At 40.1% G+C, this 19,325-nt stretch overlaps 1 protein-coding gene across 3 annotated transcripts in view; it reads right to left on the bottom strand.

Annotated features, from left to right (window-relative positions):
- Positions 1 to 766: 766 nt before the first annotated feature.
- LOC127648412 (bromodomain-containing protein 4-like) overlaps positions 767 to 19,325 on the bottom strand; it is a 73,227-nt gene continuing 54,668 nt past the window's right edge. For 2 of the 3 annotated variants that reach the window (XM_052133081.1, XM_052133079.1), the window contains 19 exons: positions 18,255 to 18,624; positions 17,429 to 17,566; positions 17,174 to 17,309; positions 16,406 to 16,752; positions 15,790 to 16,155; positions 15,570 to 15,698; positions 14,225 to 14,434; positions 13,092 to 13,309; positions 12,441 to 12,817; positions 12,193 to 12,303; positions 11,208 to 11,594; positions 8,433 to 8,860; positions 7,477 to 7,765; positions 6,964 to 7,058; positions 6,712 to 6,868; positions 6,486 to 6,622; positions 6,161 to 6,366; positions 5,609 to 5,876; positions 767 to 2,671 (listed from right to left, as the gene is read on the bottom strand). In XM_052133081.1, the coding sequence (XP_051989041.1) occupies positions 2,603 to 2,671; positions 5,609 to 5,876; positions 6,161 to 6,366; positions 6,486 to 6,622; positions 6,712 to 6,868; positions 6,964 to 7,058; positions 7,477 to 7,765; positions 8,433 to 8,860; positions 11,208 to 11,594; positions 12,193 to 12,303; positions 12,441 to 12,817; positions 13,092 to 13,309; positions 14,225 to 14,434; positions 15,570 to 15,698; positions 15,790 to 16,155; positions 16,406 to 16,752; positions 17,174 to 17,309; positions 17,429 to 17,566; positions 18,255 to 18,494 (4,308 nt within the window). In that variant the 5' untranslated portion in view covers positions 18,495 to 18,624 and the 3' untranslated portion in view covers positions 767 to 2,602. The remainder of the gene's footprint in view (positions 2,672 to 5,608; positions 5,877 to 6,160; positions 6,367 to 6,485; positions 6,623 to 6,711; positions 6,869 to 6,963; positions 7,059 to 7,476; positions 7,766 to 8,432; positions 8,861 to 11,207; positions 11,595 to 12,192; positions 12,304 to 12,440; positions 12,818 to 13,091; positions 13,310 to 14,224; positions 14,435 to 15,569; positions 15,699 to 15,789; positions 16,156 to 16,405; positions 16,753 to 17,173; positions 17,310 to 17,428; positions 17,567 to 18,254; positions 18,625 to 19,325) is intronic. The other variant, XM_052133080.1, reaches the window with a different exon arrangement.

The raw sequence follows: 19,325 nt of genomic DNA, 5'->3' as shown, positions 1-19,325 counted from the left end.
ATAGTTTGCTAATATGAAATCTGTGGAGTGGTTAAATTTTTTTTTTTTTAATGACTTTAACCTGTGTATGTAAACTTCATGTAGACTTCAACTGTATTTGGTATATTTCAGTATACCCAAGTACAAAAATCCTCTATATCCAAAACAATATTTCTTTTAGAATTTTCATCTTTAATTTTTGGGTGAAATATGACCTGGACATTTCTTTTTATGTTTCACCCTTTTGCTATGAGCTCTCTTAAGGTGTTTAAAGTAACAATTTTCTGAACTGATGAATTATAAAAGAGACGGGGTCATTTTTTGTTTCCTTTTAATTTTCTATAAAAGAGATGAGTTTATTTCATGATCAAAACAGATTGAAGCATTGACCTCGATAGCCCACGCACATACCAAACAGAAATCGAGGAAAATGCCCCCCACCCCACCCCACAAAAAAAAAAAAAGAAAAAGAAAATAACAAAAATACCTGAATAAAGCAAACTCTCTGCTGAGCAGCAGGTCAGCACATTCTCCGGAGAATCCGAATCTATGGCACATAATGTCCAACTGTTTACCATGGAAAAGAAAATGCATTTAAAGGCTCGAAGTAATGAAGTATTTTTCTTCTTTAAACTTTTACAGACCAAATTAACCAAACAAACAAAAAAAAAAAGATATTTATATAGGTGGACTTCATGAAATGAAAAGTTTGCAAAGCATATTGTTTAAATGAAGTGTTGTTGTGATTGAACCCTCCAGGTAAGAGCAACCCTCCCACCCCCCCATACTGACATGATGCACACATCCAAATGTCCAGACTAGCAAGTCAATGATGTTGATGTGGCTGCTCGGATGTGTCCTCTTAAGCAGTTTTTAGAAATTGAAAAACATAGTTGTTCGGCGTATAATTAAGAAGTCCTGCTAAAACTAGATTGAAACCAGAATATCGTAAATGGGACAAATATATAAATGTTTACTTTCCTTTTTTATCATTTAAACACAAGCTCTCCCCTAAATTCCCAATTTTCCCTCCCGGATCTTTCGGCAAATCGCACACCCACCCTCGCCCTCCCAGAACGTAATATATGCCAACTAGAATTGCAATACAATACAGGCACTGGAGAAAACACTATAAGAGAAAACTCAGAGGACCTGCCAAGGTCTCAAATTGTGCCCCCCGCCCCCCTTGCCGAGTCAAACAACAGAATTAGAACACATCCACTAGAATTGAACAAGAACAATGATAAATCAGAACTGTTTGATTTTTTTTTGTTATTTTTTCTGTTTCAGAATTTTTGTAATTATATCTAATACAGCATACAGAGTTCTCTCTGTGCAGTTGTAATAAAATTATTTGTGAAAAGAAAAGAGGAGTCATGCAGTGGCCAGATGAGAGCTCCGTTCTGACTCTTCTCTGCAGTGCTGCGAAGAGCCAAATTTGCCTGGCATTTACATGGCGTATTCTAGAATGCGACAGCGTGAACATGTACCAGTTGTTGCAAGTTTTCCTTCTATATGTATAATACACTTAAAATAGTTACTGTATTCTTTAAATTATATTTCAACTAAACGACACTCAGAAACCGCCTCTTATAGGTCAATTCTTCACCAGGTTGACGTGAAAATGATGAATAATGAAAGTATCTCTCTCAATGGTTTCTGTCCTCAGCTAACACTTGTCAGAATAATGCATATATTAGGGTTTATTTTCTACAAGGCTACCTAAATTTTCAATGACGAGTGGGGAGAACAAGAAAATATATTTATATATTAAGAAAGACATGTTAAGTGAAGCGTTTCGGGTCTCGGCTATCAGCATAAAATGATACAGGTGTTTGGCATAGACATCAGAGGGGGTAAGATGTTGGTAAGAGAGTTAAAAATATTTAAAAAAAAGAAAAACAAAACAAGAAATACAACCAACCGATCAACCAAAACAGTAATTAAGAAAATACCTTTTTACAGTAGATCCTACATAATGAAAAATCTGCACATGATAACAGTGTGAAACACACCATGTTTAGTCACAGCCCCTGGTGAATATTGTTTGTTGTCGTCGTCTTTACAAGTCAGAGGTGTAAGGCGAGCTGTACTTCCTCTCCTGAGGAAGATCTTTAAGTGCCCCCGAATCCCATCCTGCCATTTGCCTACGTGTTTTTACAAAAAAGGAGGAAAGGAGATGGCAAAAACAAAACGATGGGAGGGAAACGAAATCAAACAAGAAAACAAAGACATCGTCTAATCCCCACAGACATCTGGCAGTCGATGGATGCCGTACTACAGATAATCAGTACACTTAATAGTCATATATTCCTCCTTGATCACATTGTCCATTGCTCCCATACGCTGAATTAAGTCACACAAGTCCTCTCATTCCCGGCATGGTCACAATGCCAAATCCAGGAGGAAAGCCGGAGAGGCGATGGCGTCCCTCTTTCTGCTAAGGCAAAAGAAGAGCTACAGCTCCCTCTCTCAGGGCCTCAGCTTCTACATCGCTAGTTCAGCCTCTTCAGTGTTTCTTGTGGTCAGTTGAGGTCTTTTTCCCTTCCTGCTGTACGAGTTCATTCTGTCCATGTAGAGGAATCCATGATCTGTTTTGCAGTTTATCGCTCCCTCTTGCACTTCAGAACAAGTTCTCCTCAAAAATAGCCATCAAATCACTTTGGAAATTCATGTCAATAGTAGCTGCCATCTGTGGGAGAAAACAACAGTCAGATTGGGAAACACTGAAGATTGATGCAAGTGATGCTTAGATGATTGTTAAATTAACGGATGAGGGGTGCGGTCTCTATTGACATTCACAACAGTCTCTAAATGTTTGCTTCTTAATGATATATAAATCACAATAAAAATGTTTATTAAAAAAATCAATTAAAAACTATACAAAAAATATAATGAAATGTCCTTTTGACAAAACATGTAAAGGTAGGCCCATCGCTTGAAGATTTTTGCAAACATATATTGCAATGAAACGAAATGTAATAAAAAAAAAGAAATGTATTTTTTATGTGTATGTAAAAAAAAGAAAAAATTAAAATATATATATATATATATATATAATATTAATTGTTTGTTATTGTTTAACACTATGACAGCTTCCATGGCTTTTTGTTGGATTAAATTCAGGTTTATATATATATATATATATATATATATATATTAGGGCTGTCAATTTAAAGCGTTAATTCAGTGTGATTCATTTTACAAAAAATAACGCAATTAATCGCACTTCCCCCGGACAATAATAAGGAAGATTCCTGAGAAATGCAAGCTTGTAATACCACCTGTTTACTCCAGAGAGCAGTTAGTGAAATTTCAGCTGTATGAGCAATGCAAAATTTATACAGTGAAGAAAATACTTCAGTAGGCAGAACAACGCAAACATGTGTTAAGTTCTTACGTTCCAAAAACTTGAAGGAGAGCAAATGCGAAGTAAGGGATCTCAAGATGTGTTTAAAGATTGAGTATTAAACTATATTTAACTTAAAACATTGACATAAACATTTTATGTTTATGATGCAACACACCCGAGACGCTACACAAGCATGTCTGACTTTGGTCAGCAATACCAAAGAACAATTTCCAATTTGAGTAACAAGAAAGCTGTAAAGTGTATTGAAATACGTAAACAATTTGATATTTTTATTAAACTGTTTATTTATTTATTTTCCTTTTTGTTGTTTGTTTTAATATACCTCTTGGCTCTAGATCTAAAAGTTTTGTAAGCATTAATAAAATAAAAATAAAAAATATCTGACGCAAGCCCTCATAATAAATCTCCAACTGATTGACAAATTCACTTGTGAAATGGATTGCTGTGAACTGTGTGCCAATGGTTGACTTATGATTAATAATATGGTTGTAAACAATACATTGTATTCTAAAGCCGCTTTTTGTATTGTCTTATCAATGATGAACACTTCTGCCACAAGAATGTAATGCATTTTAATTATCTGAATATAGTTTTATTTTCATATATATATATATCATTTTTTTTATATTTAAAGATAACTATGTATTATTATTATATATTGATGTAGATATGTATAATCATTATATATTGAATTATTGTTATATAGGGGCTTTCTCAGCAAATATTTGTATATGCGATTAATTAATCGGGACACCATGTAATTAATTCGATTAAAAATGAATCGATTGACAGCCCTAATATATATATATATACACACACACACACACACATACACATATACACACATATACACACACACATACACAGTATCTCACAAAAGTGAGTACACCCCTCACATTTTTGTAAATATTTGATTATATCTTTTCATGTGACAACACTGAAGAAATCACACTTTGCTACAATGTAAAGTAGTGAGTGTACAGCTTGTATAACAGTGTAAATTTGATGTCCCCTCAAAATAACTCAACACACAGCCATTAATGTCTAAACCGCTGGCAACAAAAGTGAGTACACCCCTAAGTGAAAATTTCCAAATTGGGCCCAATTAGCCATTTTCCCTCCCCAGTGTCATGTGACTCGTTAGTGTTATAAGGTCTCAGGTGTGAATGGGGAGCAGGTGTGTTAAATTTGGTGTCATCGCTCTCACACTCCCTCATACTGGTCACTGGAAGTTCAACATGGCACCTCATGGCAAAGAACGCCGCACACTGCATCAAATTGGTCTGCATGGCTGACATTCCAGAAGGAAGCCTCTTTTAAAGATGCACAAGAAAGCCCGCAAACAGTTTGCTGAAGACAAGCAGACTAAGAACATGGATTACTGGAACCATGTCCTTTGGTCCGATGAGACCAAGATAAACTTATTTGGTTCAGATGGTGTCAAGCGTGTGTGGCGGAAACCAGGTGAGGAGTACAAAGACAAGTGTGTCTTGCCAACAGTCAAGCATGTTGGTGGGAGTGTCATGGTCTGGGGCTGCATGAGTGCTGCCAGCACTGGGGAGCTACAGTTCATTGAGGGAACCATGAAAGCCAACATGTACTGTGACATACTGAAGCAAAGCATGATCCTCCCTTCGGAGACTGGGCCGCAGGGCAGTATTCCAGCATGATAACTACCCCAAACACAACTCCAAGACGACCATCATGTTAGAATAATAGTAGAGAATTATTTATTTCAGCTTTTCTTTCTTTCATCACATTCCCAGTGGGTCAGAAATTTACAAACACTTAATTAGTATTTGGTAGCATTGCCTTAACTGTTTAACTTTGGTCAAGTGTTTTGGGTAGTCTTCCACAAGTTTCACAATACGTTAAACTTCTGACTTCAACGTAAATTAAATAGAAATTAATTGCAATTATAAAATCAAGGGTTATAATTAACATCCCTAGCAAAATGGAGACCTTTTTGACGTTTGGTAATTACTAGATTTAAATGCATTGCTAATGCAGATATTATTTAATAATTCCTGAGGTAATTTACAATTGCTATCTCCATTTTTGTCAGGCAGAACAAGGGCAAAAAGGAAAGCTAACAGTGCCATCAACAGCAACAAAGGTGGGGCAGGACTTTTAGCTGCTAGCTTATCGACATTTTTCTTACTGAATGAGCCAATTCCCTACCATGATAGAAACAATATTGCCCAGCCCTGTTGTCAATGTTGAGTAACATATGCTACAAGTGCAGCTGTAACTCACCGCCTCTCTCCTCCTCCTCTCCTGCTCCCGGCGACGTGCAAGCTCCCTCTGTTGGTCAAGTGCACTCTGGGATGAGGCGGGGGACTGGGGTGGGGCTTGGGAAGGCTGTGGTGCAGAGGGCGGTTGGGCCGGGTTCTGGGCTTGGGACTGAGCTGGATGCTGCTGCTGCTGCTGCTGAGGGGCCTGGACCTGCTGTGGCTCCTGCCGCCTGCGTGGCTGCTCCTGAGGCCTTCTCGTAGTCTCCATGGAGTCCTCTTCATCTCGTCCCCTTTAGAGAGAAACAAAAAGCCATTTTGAAACTACTCTCCTCCTATTTGTTTAAAATAAATCATGGTTATATTGGCTCCTTTCCAAAACTTAGTGATCTTCCTAGTCTCCCATGCTCTTTTTCTATGATACATGGAGTTGCTGCCTATGTAGCACATTTCCAAATCAGTCACTTATGAAATTTTATTTCATTTATGCTGCAACCTTAGATAGCTGATTCCTTTGTAGGCCATATGCAGCAAGGTCATTGATTTGTCCTCATTCTCTTCTGAGTGGCTCTCTTACCGAAGTTTCTCTTGTTCTCTTCGCAGACGATCTTTTTCAGCTTGTTCAGCCTGAGCCTTCAAGGCCTTCTCTCGCTCTTCCTTCTCCCGGGCCACACGTCGGAACTGCTCAAAGCTGTCACTGGATGACTTCAGAGCAGACGAGGGAGTGGAGGTGGATTTCTGTGCCAGGCTTGCCCAGGAACCCATGTTCTTTAGTTTCACGTCCTGAGAGATAAATTAGGCCGTGTAATGTGTTAGGCATATGTTCCAGAGATATAGGGTGACTTACCGTTCTACAAAGGCAAACTAGTTTGAAAACTAATGAAATTGTCCCTTCCACCCACCTGTACCTTTTTAGGAGCCACCGGTGTTTTGGGCTCCTGTTTGAATTTGTCTTTGTCCTGCATGGAAGGAGGTGGACCGCTCTGCTCAGAGGAGCGGATGACAGGACGGGAACTTTCAACTGGTTTCATATCTGCTCCTAAACAGGGTTGACGATATTACACAATTAACAACATGCACACACACTTACACATAGTTGCATGATACAAAATCAATAACGTCACTCACTCTGTTGGCTATGGCCTTGCATTGTGGGTTTGCTGTCAGGGTGTTTATGAGGCTCTTGTCTCATGGCTGGACTGAAGGGCTCACCACGCATCACAGGTGATGGTGGCAGCTTCTCTTCTTTAATGCCACCCAGAGCTAAAGGACCTCGCTGTGGTTCCTTTCGAAAAAAAATGTAATCACATTAGATCAATCCAAGTGGACATAGCACAAATTAATCCATGCCACTAGCCAGAAACTAAACATGGCACTTACCTTTTTGACCTGAGGAGGGGACTGGTGTACTAAACCATACTGAGCAATTTGAGGGGAATGGATCATAAGCGGGGAGGGGTTATCTCGCAAGTGTGCTGTCGAAAAAGAGAAAGGCCCAATTAAAATCAAGCACAGGTAAAACAGCCTTTTGATGTGTGTGCTGAAGTGTTGAGAAAGCTACATTAAAATTGTCAAACTACAAATGTATAATTTTAAGTTACACTACAGTCTAGCTACTCCTTTGAAAAAGTAGTTGAAACCGTTTCAGTTCAACAAATTTCTATCAAAAAGTAACTACCACACTGAAGCTACATAAGTGGGTAGAATTTTTTAAATCAGTAGAAATCATATGGCACAGAAACTATGAACAGTTAGGCTATCATCCCCAAACTTGAACACACATTTATACTAAACAGAACCTAATATATATAAATTAATACAAAATATGGTGATAAACAATTGCAAAATAAATATTAGTGAAAATTAGCAGCCGTGTTATTTTGCTAGTGTTACCTGTGTTATAAGAGTCAGACTTGTGTTGACGTGGAGAATGGTGCTGCTGCGGCGGCTGCATGATCTGCTGTGCTTTAGTGGAGGGCATTTTGTGTTGGCTGGGCTGCGTTTGTGTTGTCTGCACTGGACCTTGTGAGAAGTTAATTTGCTGCTGTGAGTGCTGCATGTGTCTAGTCTGATGCTGCGAGAGCTGCGGGGAGGGCTGGTGTGATGCTGACGGCTGAGACTGCATCTGAATGGGGAGCTGTGCAGTGGGCAGGGAGCTCTGCGGGCCCAGATGAGACTGAACCTGGGGAGTTGATGCACAAATTTTCTATGAGCTTTTTTTAAATCAACATCAATATTTTAGTTTAAACTGTACATGAATGTATGAAGAATAATCCATTTCACAATACCAACATTTCAGTACCTGATGAGAATTATGGGGGGTCTAGGGGGTCCGACCCCCTGGAAAACTAATTTGTGCATTCTTGGGAGGGTGGAAGGTGAGGGTTTCTAGTTTAAAATAATACTATTCATTAAATACGTTTAACACTGTAGTAATGCATATATTCAATTTGACATCAAAATGTTTTTCTATTTGGTGTAATTTTTTTACTTGATCGGAATCGGAGATCGGAATTGGAGCAGAAGTATACTTTGCTGTATATTATTTGATTAAAACGTATAAAATTGCATGCGCTATTCAAAGCACATTTTAATTACATGTCAATCAAGCATGCGGGTATTGAATTAAGTTGGTACAACAGGTACTGCAGAAAACAAGGCATTTTTATCTTGTTACCCAATTGCAAGTATTAGGTCACAGAACTACATTCATAATTAGAAAAGAATAATTAATTATTATTATTATTAATTATATTATTAGCAAAATGTGGTTTCAAATAGTTCAAGACGATATATGTCCCCGCAGGACATGTCAACTTCCCCAAATCTATTTCTTTTGAACTACACACCTGCACTGTCTGAAGCAGAGATGGCTGCTGCTGCCTGCTCTGTAGAGACTGAATTAATGAAGTCGTCTGCTGGGTTTGTTGCTGCAGGCGGTTTGGCTGCAGGTGCTGCAGGTACATGGGCAGGTTCATAGAGGGAACGGGCTCCTCGTCATCCTCCAGCAGCATCTGTGGGGGCTGGGAGGAGAGCAGGCCCTGGGGAGTGAGTGTGGGGGGAGAGAGGGACCGATGGCGTATTGGCGGTGGAGGAGGCTGCGGGAGGTGTGGAGGGAGGTGGTGCTGGGGCGGCAGGGGTTGCTGGGGTTGGAGCTGCTGCGGCAGGGTCTGCTGGGGCTGCTGCTGGGGCGTGCTCTGTTGCAGAGGTTTAGGAGGTAGTGGGGCTGCCCTGTTACTGGGCCTTGAAGGTTGCTGGGGCATTGCGTTGTGCAGGGCTGTAGACCAATGACATGAGGTGAGAGGAAAACACATGAATAAGAAATGGGTCGATACAGATGAACTGGAATTCTTACATAGTGTTCTATATGGGCCATGACAAGATTTCAGTTTAAAAAAAGAGCTTTTTCTGTACTAATTGAAAGAAAAAATGCTGCATAAAGTGACAATCACAGCCAATCAAAACATATTTGATTGTTAAACAGAGGTAGTTCGAGTGGCATTTTGGAACAACAAGATGTGGATGGTGAAACACGACCAAAATAGAAACAAGAGTGACTGACAAAATGTATTGGTCTGGATTTAAAAATGGCTTAAGCGTTGATATTCTCCAGATATATAAACTACAATTTCATGATAGCAAATGAGACATACACAAATTGTTCCATTGTTGGAATATAAGGCGCACTTAATTTACAAAAACATGTTAAAGAAAATTGCATTATTCATTGACAAGGCTGATATTACATTTTGAAACCAACACAAGTGGAAACTTGTAGGCCTACTTCTGTATATTGTGTTGATGGGTAAGATTATTTGCCAATACCAATAAACTCAAAATGGCCAAATATCAGCTGATATATTGGTCTATTTCTATTCCCAGTTATGACAAAAACTCTGATTGTCATGAAACCTGTCGAGAAATGTCATGGTCATATTTAAACCCAAATGAATACAAAACAAATAAATATATGAAACTATATTTTGCACAAAGAAAATGAAGCCTACAATTAGAACCACTAAGATTTTTTTTGCATTGTGATATAAATTTGAGGACACTTAAGCTAATAATTTTGTTAGTAATTTAGCTAATAATTTTACTACCCAATTTTCATGACCGAAAATTGACATTAACCTTCACTGATCCTATTGTTTTCAATTACAATTCTCATTACTGAAACATAGTAAATATGAAAAGAGGTACTAAGAGAATGCTACTTTTTTTTTTTACATTACAGTAATGTGTTTGGGCCTGGGTAGCTCAGCAAGTATTGGCACTAACTACCACCCCTGGAGTCGCAAGTTCGAATCCAGGGTGAGCTGAGTTACTCCAGTCATGTCTCCTAAGCAACCAAATTGGCCCGGTTGATAGGGAGGGTAGAGTCACATGGGGTAAACTCCTCGTGGTCGCCATAATGTGGTTCTTTCTACCGGTGGGGCGTGCGTTGTTTTGTGCGTGGATGCCACGGAGAATAGCATGAAGCCGCCACACGTGCTATGTCTCCGTGGAAACGTGCTCAACAAGCCATGGGTTAAGATGTGTGGATTGATGGTCTCAGATGTGGAGGCAACTGAGATTCGACTTAAGAGTGCATTGGGAATTCGGCATTCCAAATTGTGCAGAAAAAGAAAAACAAATCCTTGTAGTTATGAGAATTAGGGGGTAAAATGTGCTAACTTTCATAAAAATAATGTCACAATGTAAAAATCTTACTGCCCCTAAAATATGCTTTATTTTTTATACGCAAAACATTTTTGTATTAGCTTTTTATTTGAGTAAAAGGAGGACCAGGACATTTTCTTTACAGATTTGTAAGAATCCCACAATTAACCTGACTTTTTTTGACATTTGATGATGATACGCGTTCACCCAAAAATGAAAATTCTCTAATTTTTTACTCACCGTCATGCCATCCCAGATGTGTATGACTTTCTTTCTTCTGCTAAACACAAATTATGATTTTCAGAAGAATATTTCAGGTCTGTAAGGAAATGAATGGGTGCCAAAAATGTGACATTCCAAAAGCACATAAAGGCATCTTAAAAGTAATCAATATGACTCCAGTGTTATAATCCATATCTTCAGAACTGATATGATTGGTGTGGTGAAAAACAGATCAATCTTTTAAGTACTTTTATGCTAGAAATTCTTCTTCCTGCCCAGTAGGGCACGATATGCATGAAGAATGTGAATCACCAAAAACACAAGAATGTTAAAGTGAAAGTTAAAGTGGAGATTGACTGAGTAGCCAGGAGAATTTATAGTAAAAAGGACTTAAATATTGATTTGTTTCTCACCCACACAGATCATATCACTTCAGAAGACACTGATGTAACCTCTGAGAATAATTTTATGCTGACTTATTTGATATTTGTAGATTCAGAGAAATTTTGGCACCCATTCAACTGCATTGTATGGACCCACAGAGCTGAGAGATTCTTTTAAAAATCATAATTTGAGTTCAGCAGATGAAAGAAAGTCATACACATCTGGGATGGCATAACGGAGTAAATGATGAGAGAATTTTCATTTTTGGGTGAACAATCCATTTAATTGTATTGAGGCTGGTTAGTACATGGTGCTAAGGCACTTCTTGACACAAGACACTGGAAGATTCCACGTACCTGGGGATGGGTGAATGTGGTGTTGGTTCAGGAATGGGTGCGTGTCAGGCGACACGGTGCCTCCTGGAGGGTGAGCGTTGAGGTGAGGCGGTGCAGGAGAGGACGAGTCATTGGCGTGGTGAGAAAGGTGCATGAGGGGCTGGGCGAAGTGGGACAGAGGGTCAAAGGGGTTCTCCAGCAGCTGTGAGGGCTCCAGCGCTGTGACAGGGGGAGCCATGTAAGTGGCAGGAGAGGGATGCTGCTGCTGTTTCAACTGAATGGTGGGCTGCAGTGACACAGTCTGGGGCTGATGGGGAACCTGCGGCTGAGGCATGCCTGGAGCCATCGCCTGGTGATGAGCCTTCTTCCCTTCACCTCTACCCTTTTTCTTCGGCTTGGAAGCCATTGCTGAGTTGATGAAGAGAGGATTGTTTATGCATTCCAGTTTCTCTGAGTAGATTAAAATCTCATGAAATTACATGAGTGCATTTTTCCTGATACATTACCCATTTCCTATATTCCCAATTTCACACATGAAAGGACTTGAATTTCTTTTTTTAAATAGCCAATTGCCAAGATGGGAGTTCTGGTCCTATCGAAACAATGAAGTAATCGTTTTCACATAAACAATGGTGAGCGTGATTCTGAAGTTGCATTTTCACAATAATAACTTTTGTTCTCCACTGACGGTTGATTTTAGGATAAGGGGTTTGGGGCTAGAGTTAAGAAAATATGTACAACTAAAAATGGAACTTTTAACAATTTCATTACCCAATTTACAAAGTAACGTCATAGCCATGAACCATGATTTGCAACTTGCTAGTCAGTTTTGGCAGGGCCATTCTCATTCTACAGAGCATTTGATTGGATAAAACTCTGTGCTTTTGGATCCGTTTTCACAGAAGAGAAATACATTTTAAATGCCAAAACTTGTCACCATTAAAGAGTATAATATGTTTAAAATGTTATTGAAATGAATCCATGCCAACTGCTGCAACCAGCTCACCTGTTTCAGATTCTTCACTTTCTGAAGAGCTGGACTCACTGCTGCTGCCCGATTCTGATGATGAGCCTTTTGTCTTTGCAGCATTCATTGCCTCCATGGACTTCTCTGGAACTGAATGGCAGAGGTAAAGAAAACAAATAAATCAATAAGACACAAAACAGATCTCATTAACACAAAGCCGGCACTAAAATTTCAAATTACATCTAAATCTCAATTACATTTGTTAATTGGCATACTTGACCACTCACCTGCAGGCTTTTTCTTTTTGCGGAGACAGGACGACACGTATCTCTCCAGCTCCCGCAGCGTGGAGGGCTTCAACGTTTCGAAATCGATCTCAATCTCATCCGGGTTAGAGTTCTTAAGCGAGGGCTCGCGGGACTGGATGATGTGGACCACACGACCCAGCTTGTCACCAGGCAGTTTGTTAATGTCCAGACTCAGCTGTCTCTTCTCTTCATAGGACATGGGCTTACACTTCTCCCCAGCTGCCATACCTGCCATTGCAGGCCCTCCGGGTAGACCAAGATCCTCCACAGTAACCAGGCCTACTATAGGCTGCAGGGTGGGTGGGGCATTGCCTGGGGGAGCCACGGAGCGGTTGCCCTTACCTCCCTCCTTCTTACTACAGAACAAAAAAACAGGAGACCTTCACATTTGCAATGAAACTTAATGGTTAAAGAGAATTCCAAGTATACACATCAAATTTATGCAACACATCAAATTTATGCAACACTCCAAATTGAATCTTTCATTGATGGAAGTGGTCAAACACATTCAAGTTTGAAACAACATTAGGGTAAGTAATTAATCTTTTTTTTTTATGAACTGTGACTTAACCACTAGGTACTTGACTTTTTGCCTAAAAGGGATATGTATGATAAACATTCTTTGCCTACCTGGGTTTTTTGGGCTTCTTAGGCATAGGATCCTTGTTCTTGGGCTTTCCCTGAGCCTTAAGAACAGGAGGCGGCTCCAAGATCTCCTCCAGTGCAGGCATAACTCCTGCTTTCTTTTTGTGCTTGTCTTTCTTTTTCTCCTTTTCTTTCTTTTCCTTCTTTGGTTTGCTGGCCTGAGGCTGGGACAAGGCAGCCAACTGCTCATGCACCGCTTTCAGCTGAACAACAAAGGAGCACAAACAAAATAGAGATTAAAATCCAACCTTTCAGAAGACAGTGTGATGTCATGGGTGGATTTATGTAATTTTTTGTAACTTACTGTATTAACAGTGATAGATCGTTTGGCCAGTTCTCCCTTAAAATAAATGTAAACTCCCATGAAAGGTAATTTTTAGTTTGTCGTCTTGGACTTACATTGCCACCTAGCAGCCTGGATGCAGCACCAAACACGATAGTTTTCAGTTTCAGATGCCAATGTAGAAATTCAATATTCACAGTCAACTATGATTAATTTAATCAATTAATCAAAGTGTCCAATTACAGAGTGGTTACTGAAATTAAGCGAGTAGTATTCAGCTAGTAATGTGATCCTAACATGAAAGGACCCTCTCCATGTAGAATAAAACTTTTTTTTATAAGGTTACTAATATGAGTCTTCATCTCATGTGAATGGTCATGTTTCAAAATATCAAATTTGAGGAAACATTACGGAGTGTACATGATAACGTTGACAGCGGTAAATACATTTTTGTAAAAACCACTCACTCTCTCATAATTTACTGCAGACCCGCTAGTGGCTCGTTGCAGCCGCTTAAGCCCATATTATACTTTGGTTTGGATGCAAATGTTAAGTGTATGCGTACAGTCAAAGACTGATTTTGAATTGATTCAGGAGTTTAGACCAATAAAGGTGTATTTACATTCCATCAGACTCGAGTTAGACAAATGCAGGTATCTCCTGACCTCCTCACACTTGAACTATCTGCTGATTATAAAATCTGCATCACATATCCTGTACACAGATGCCTAGCATCTAACCGAAGTGTACATTTGGGCCTTAGGGTTCACAAACCCAGTTTGAAAATCTCTGCCTTCAGGTAGTGACTGTCTAAAAAATTGTTCTACTAGTTCACCTGCTCCTGGAGCTCTGCTAGCCTCTGGGCTCTCTCCTCTTCAGAGCCATCTGTGGAGGAGTCAGATTCAGATGAGGATTCGCTGGAGCTTTCAGAGGATGATGGTGGCTGTGTCTTTACAGGAGCCGGGTGGAGCGCTGGTGCAGGAGCAGGTGTTAGCATTTCCTCTGACTCATCAGGCATTTTAGCAAAACGCATCTCAAACACATCCTACAAAACAAAAAATATACACATACAGTTGAAGTCAGAAGTTTACATACACCTTAGCCAAACACATTTAAAATATTTTTTCACAATTTCTGAAATGTAATTATAGAAAACATTCCCTGTCTTTTGTCAGTTAGATCACCATTTTAAGAATGTGAAATGTCAGAATAATAGTAGAGAGAATTATTTATTTCAGCTTTTATTTCTTTCATCACATTCCCACAATGATCAGAAGTTTACACACACTTTGTTAGTGTTTGGTAGCACTGCCTTTAAATTGTTTAACTTGGTGCCAGATGGGCTGGTTTGAGTATTTCTGTAACTGCTGATCTACTGGGATTTTCACACACAACAGTCTCTAGAGTTTACTCTGAATGGTGCCAAAAACAAAAAACATCCAGTGAGCAGCATTTCTGTGAATGGAAATGCCTCGTTGATGAGAGAGGCCAACAGTGAATGGTCAGCTGGTTTGAACTGACAAAGTTTACAGTAACTCAGCTAACCGCTCTGTACAATTGTGGTGAGAAGAATATCATCTCTGAATGCTTTTCTGAGATGCGGGAAGGCACTGTTTTGGCAGCACAAGGGGACATGTGGTTAGGCAGGTGGTTTTAATGTTGTGGCTGATACACTCACTCACACACACACACAATATTTTTTACAAAATTTTTTTTTTAATATTATCTAACATTTGACTTATTTCATAATATTCAATTCTATGCAAATTATTTTAGCACTTCTTTTACAACACCATAATGACCCACAGCTGTCTGATGTTTGTACTCGATCAGAGGTGTCAGGAGAGTATTGTTGGATATGTCATTTATATGAGGTGATCATATGAAAAACACTAAACTTGTAACAGTTATTACATTAAAATAAACTGCTTTGTAGATCGTATAGAGCTATAAAATTTGTCCAACCAATTATATAAAAAACATTTTTTTTAACAGGGCAATAATTATGTTATAGAGTCGTTATTCAAATGCAGACACTTTCGTATTTGATGCTGGAATGTGTTTTATATATGGTTATAAAATATGGTAGAAACTCAAAAATGTCCCTAAAATTAAATTGCATTACAGGCAAACATTGCCCCCAATATTTAAATTAATTTCTGACACTGGTTGCCACGTACCTGCAGTTTGCGAGCCATAGCCACCACTTCATGATCTGGAGGGTTGTACTTGTAGCAGTTGGAGAACATTAACCGTACATCTGCAGCAAACTCCTGAGCATCTCTGTACTGTCTGTTTTCCAACTTGTCCTGTAACAAAGAACAAATAAAACAAAGAATAAGCATGGGAAGTAGAAAGAGTTCCGGTATAACATACTTTGATTTACAGCTGTATTTTCACCTTAATGGTGCTGAGATCCATGGGATGTTTGATGATATCATGGTAATCGTGCAGTCCTAGAGTGTCCACATCAACTGGTTTGTAGAAGGGCCAGGCATATGCTGCATGCTTCTTAGCAAACATGTCCTTAACCATGCCTGAGCAATAGCGTAATTGCTCTTGTTGCTTGGGGCTAGGAGTCCCAGTGGGGGCCGTCCAATGGTGTTGGGAGTCTGGTGTCTCCTTTTTGGGTACTTTGTTTGGTCGTGTACTATCCCGGCGTGGCAGAGTCTTTCCGGACTTGGACTCAGCAGGTGAGGACTCGCTCAGCTGGTCATTTGCGGTAGGTGTTGTGGTGTCTGCTTTCCTTTTCTGGCTCTTTCTCTGCTGCAGATGAAGAGTGTAAAAGAGTGAGAATGGAGGATAGAAAGACCTTCTAGACATTCCAAAAATAAATGCTGTTTTACACGGTACAGCAAATTTCCAATTCATTTTCAATGGTGGAGAGAGGAGGCAGAAAGGAGGTGCATTGAAAGCGGCAATGTTTATGCCTGCAAACAAAGCTTGTCACTCACCACATACTGTGTAAAATGCCCTTAAGAATTCACTTGTTCTTGAATGTTATGTGTTGACTTACTTTGGGAACATTCGAGATGGGGTTTTGTAGAATGGGGGCAGTGCTCTGCTGCATGTGAATGGGCGGCAGTGCGGTCTGAGCAGGGGGAGGCACAGCAGTCATGATGGGAATCTGTGGGGTGCAGTCAGTGGGGCCCAGAGAAAAAGGTGTCCCTAATTGCGGTGCATGGGGAGGGAGCGAAGGGGGCACTCGAGGGGGCAAGACTTGCATGGCAGGTTGGGGAGGTAAAGTGGGTGGACCCTGTGTGGGTCCTCTAGTCTGTGGCCCAGGGGCAAGATTAGAAAGGCCACGTGTTTGAGGGTTCGATGGTGAAGAATCCAGGCCAGGTCCTATCTTCAGGTTCAGGTCTAGTCATTCCAAGAGACAGAAAGAAATGATAGAAATTGAAATATATGTGAGAAACAGTATAATTTCTGTTGTGATTTTTTCAAGGCAATACAAATTTTAAACCATTCAAGATGGAGAGTTCACACTGACAGCAATTTACAGCAACAAAGTGATGGGATCATTCATTTTCACTAAGAGCTGGGAAATGAGGCTACATGAGCGAAAGACACTGCTGGTGATGCAAAAAAATTGGCACAGTGACTACCAATGGGAATTGCAGACAGTTAAGCTCACATGATTTGTTGCCTAAAACCGTTAGATGCTGCAGCTGACTAAGAACGTCTACAAGCAACCAACAGTACAGTAACTTGTTGACTTTCAATAACTTAATCACTGTCAGTGTGAATGCCCCATGAGTAGAAGACAGTACGAGATTTATACCTGGATCCCTCCTGCCCCGACCACGACCCTTGCCGCTTGTGGTCGTGATCTCAACCTCCTGCTGAGGCATTTCAGAAATCTTGGTGAGGAACGCCTTCTCCAGTGCTTCTGCCATTAATACTATGTCATCCCCAGGCTGCAGGGGGCGACAAATACCATTAACTAAAAGCCCAATTATACAAATTCAATCTAATGTGAAAGACCATAATAAGATTAAAATGTTGTCATCGTGCCAAAGGAAAAGCAAACCCATACCTTATTATAGATGTAGCAGTTGGTAAACATGGTGTTGAAATCTTGAATACATTCTTGGGCATTTGAGTAGTAACCGTTCTCTAAGCGTTTCTTGATTGTTCCCATGTCCATAGGATTTTTGATTATCTTATAATAGTCCTAGAGGAAGGAGGTCAGGAAGAGTCAGCATGACACATCACCTTTGTCATCTTAATCCAAAATAACCTTATTAACCTCTTATGAAACATAACACAATGGAGGTGATTTCCATAGAGAAAATAATTGATCATTATGTAACCACACATTCAACCAACTATGACATGAGAGAGTACGAAAAAGCCCCTTTTCTACCAATAGGGTGCCAGTGAATGATATGGAACCATTTCAAACATTTCCACCACAGAAAGGGTGATTCTGGGCCGAGAAAATGGGCTCCACGCCAGCCTCTAAAAGCGCAGACATCCGAGGCCAGGGGGCAGGTTTTAAAACAACAAATCATTCTAGCAAGACTGATGCCATATACATTGGAAACAACCAATTTTTTCTCTAAAATAAAATGACGATCATTTGTGAGTTGATTGATATTAATTGTAATCATTATACCTTTGGGCTGTCACATCAAAAGAAGCTTGTGACTGCACATGCTGAATCAAATTACTTTGAATGTCAAAATATGTTCTCGAAACCCATAAGACTCTCCAAACACCGGTTCTGCACAAAAACCAGCACCACTGCAGTCGAAGAGAGGTACAAGATTTGCAGAAAACATCACTGCAGCTACGCTGTCTCATAGGAACAGCTTAGCGCAGTCATGACAGGTCTGTAAATGGATGGTTAGATCACTCACAGGCAGATTGAGCTTAACGGCATCAACAGGAGAATGGAAAGGCCAGGCGAACTGATGCTTCAAAAGGGTCTTTATCACAAACTTTAGCAGGAACTGCAGCTGGTTGGTCTGGCGCTTGGGGCGGGAAGGGTCGGAAGTTTCTGGGGGAGGAGGATTTAAAAGGGAAGAGGCCTGGGACGAGGGCTGTCCCTGACTGCTGCTGCTCCCCGACATCTGCACTGCGTCCAGGCCGTCCCCCATACTTGCAGGGTGGAGCGCGGGCAGAGGGACGGGAGGGGGTGCGGCAGGACACCACTCGCTCAGTCTCGAGCCGGGCGCGGGCTCCGTAGAGAGAGCACCGCTAATTCCATTGCACTCCTCGCTGGGCTCTCTGTGAAGGAAATGAATCACAGTGATTAGTGCTTTAATTTACATCCATGCCATCTGCATCTGATCCATTACTGTAATCATCACTATCATCTCATTTATACTTAACTACCACCACATATCCTCTCAGCCCTCCTAAAAAAATACTCTTCAAATAATACACATTTACTCAAGTAACTGGCCATGGATTCTGCTAATTAGCTCTCAATGCTTCTAATTATGGACATCTTTTGTAGCCCTGCCTTCTCTTCTGGCTATTCTTGATTTCACAGCAGTGCTTGCAGAGGGGCAAATAGGGATGTAAAAGTACTGGTACTAGCTGACACATATTTATAGGCTAAACATAAAAAGTTATGATAAGTCTTGCTACAGTATAAGTACCACCATGCTCAAGTAAGCCGTGTATTTCAATATGCATGGTCAAGCAAGCCACAATGGAAATATTGGTGTGTCTAATACAAAAATTACAGTAATATTCAGCAAGGCCAGACAGATGGTGCTTTCGGAATGCTTTTTTAGCAAGTTGTCCATTGAGCCGTAAAGGCAAGTTTATAAGCTGTAAACACAAGTTGACATTTTTATCATGTTTTAAGACAATAACAGTAGACTGCTAAAGGTGAAGATAAACAAATAAATGCATGTGTGAATGTCTTGTGCTTCCTTGAGTTTGTCTTTTTTTTTTTTTTTTTTTTGCCTTTCCAATAT

This window comes from Xyrauchen texanus, chromosome 8, assembly GCF_025860055.1.
Source record: "Xyrauchen texanus isolate HMW12.3.18 chromosome 8, RBS_HiC_50CHRs, whole genome shotgun sequence".
NCBI classification, from domain to species: Eukaryota; Metazoa; Chordata; class Actinopteri; order Cypriniformes; family Catostomidae; genus Xyrauchen; species Xyrauchen texanus.
The sequence above is the reverse complement of the archived record's forward strand: the minus strand, read 5'-3'. Positions and strand labels throughout refer to the sequence as shown.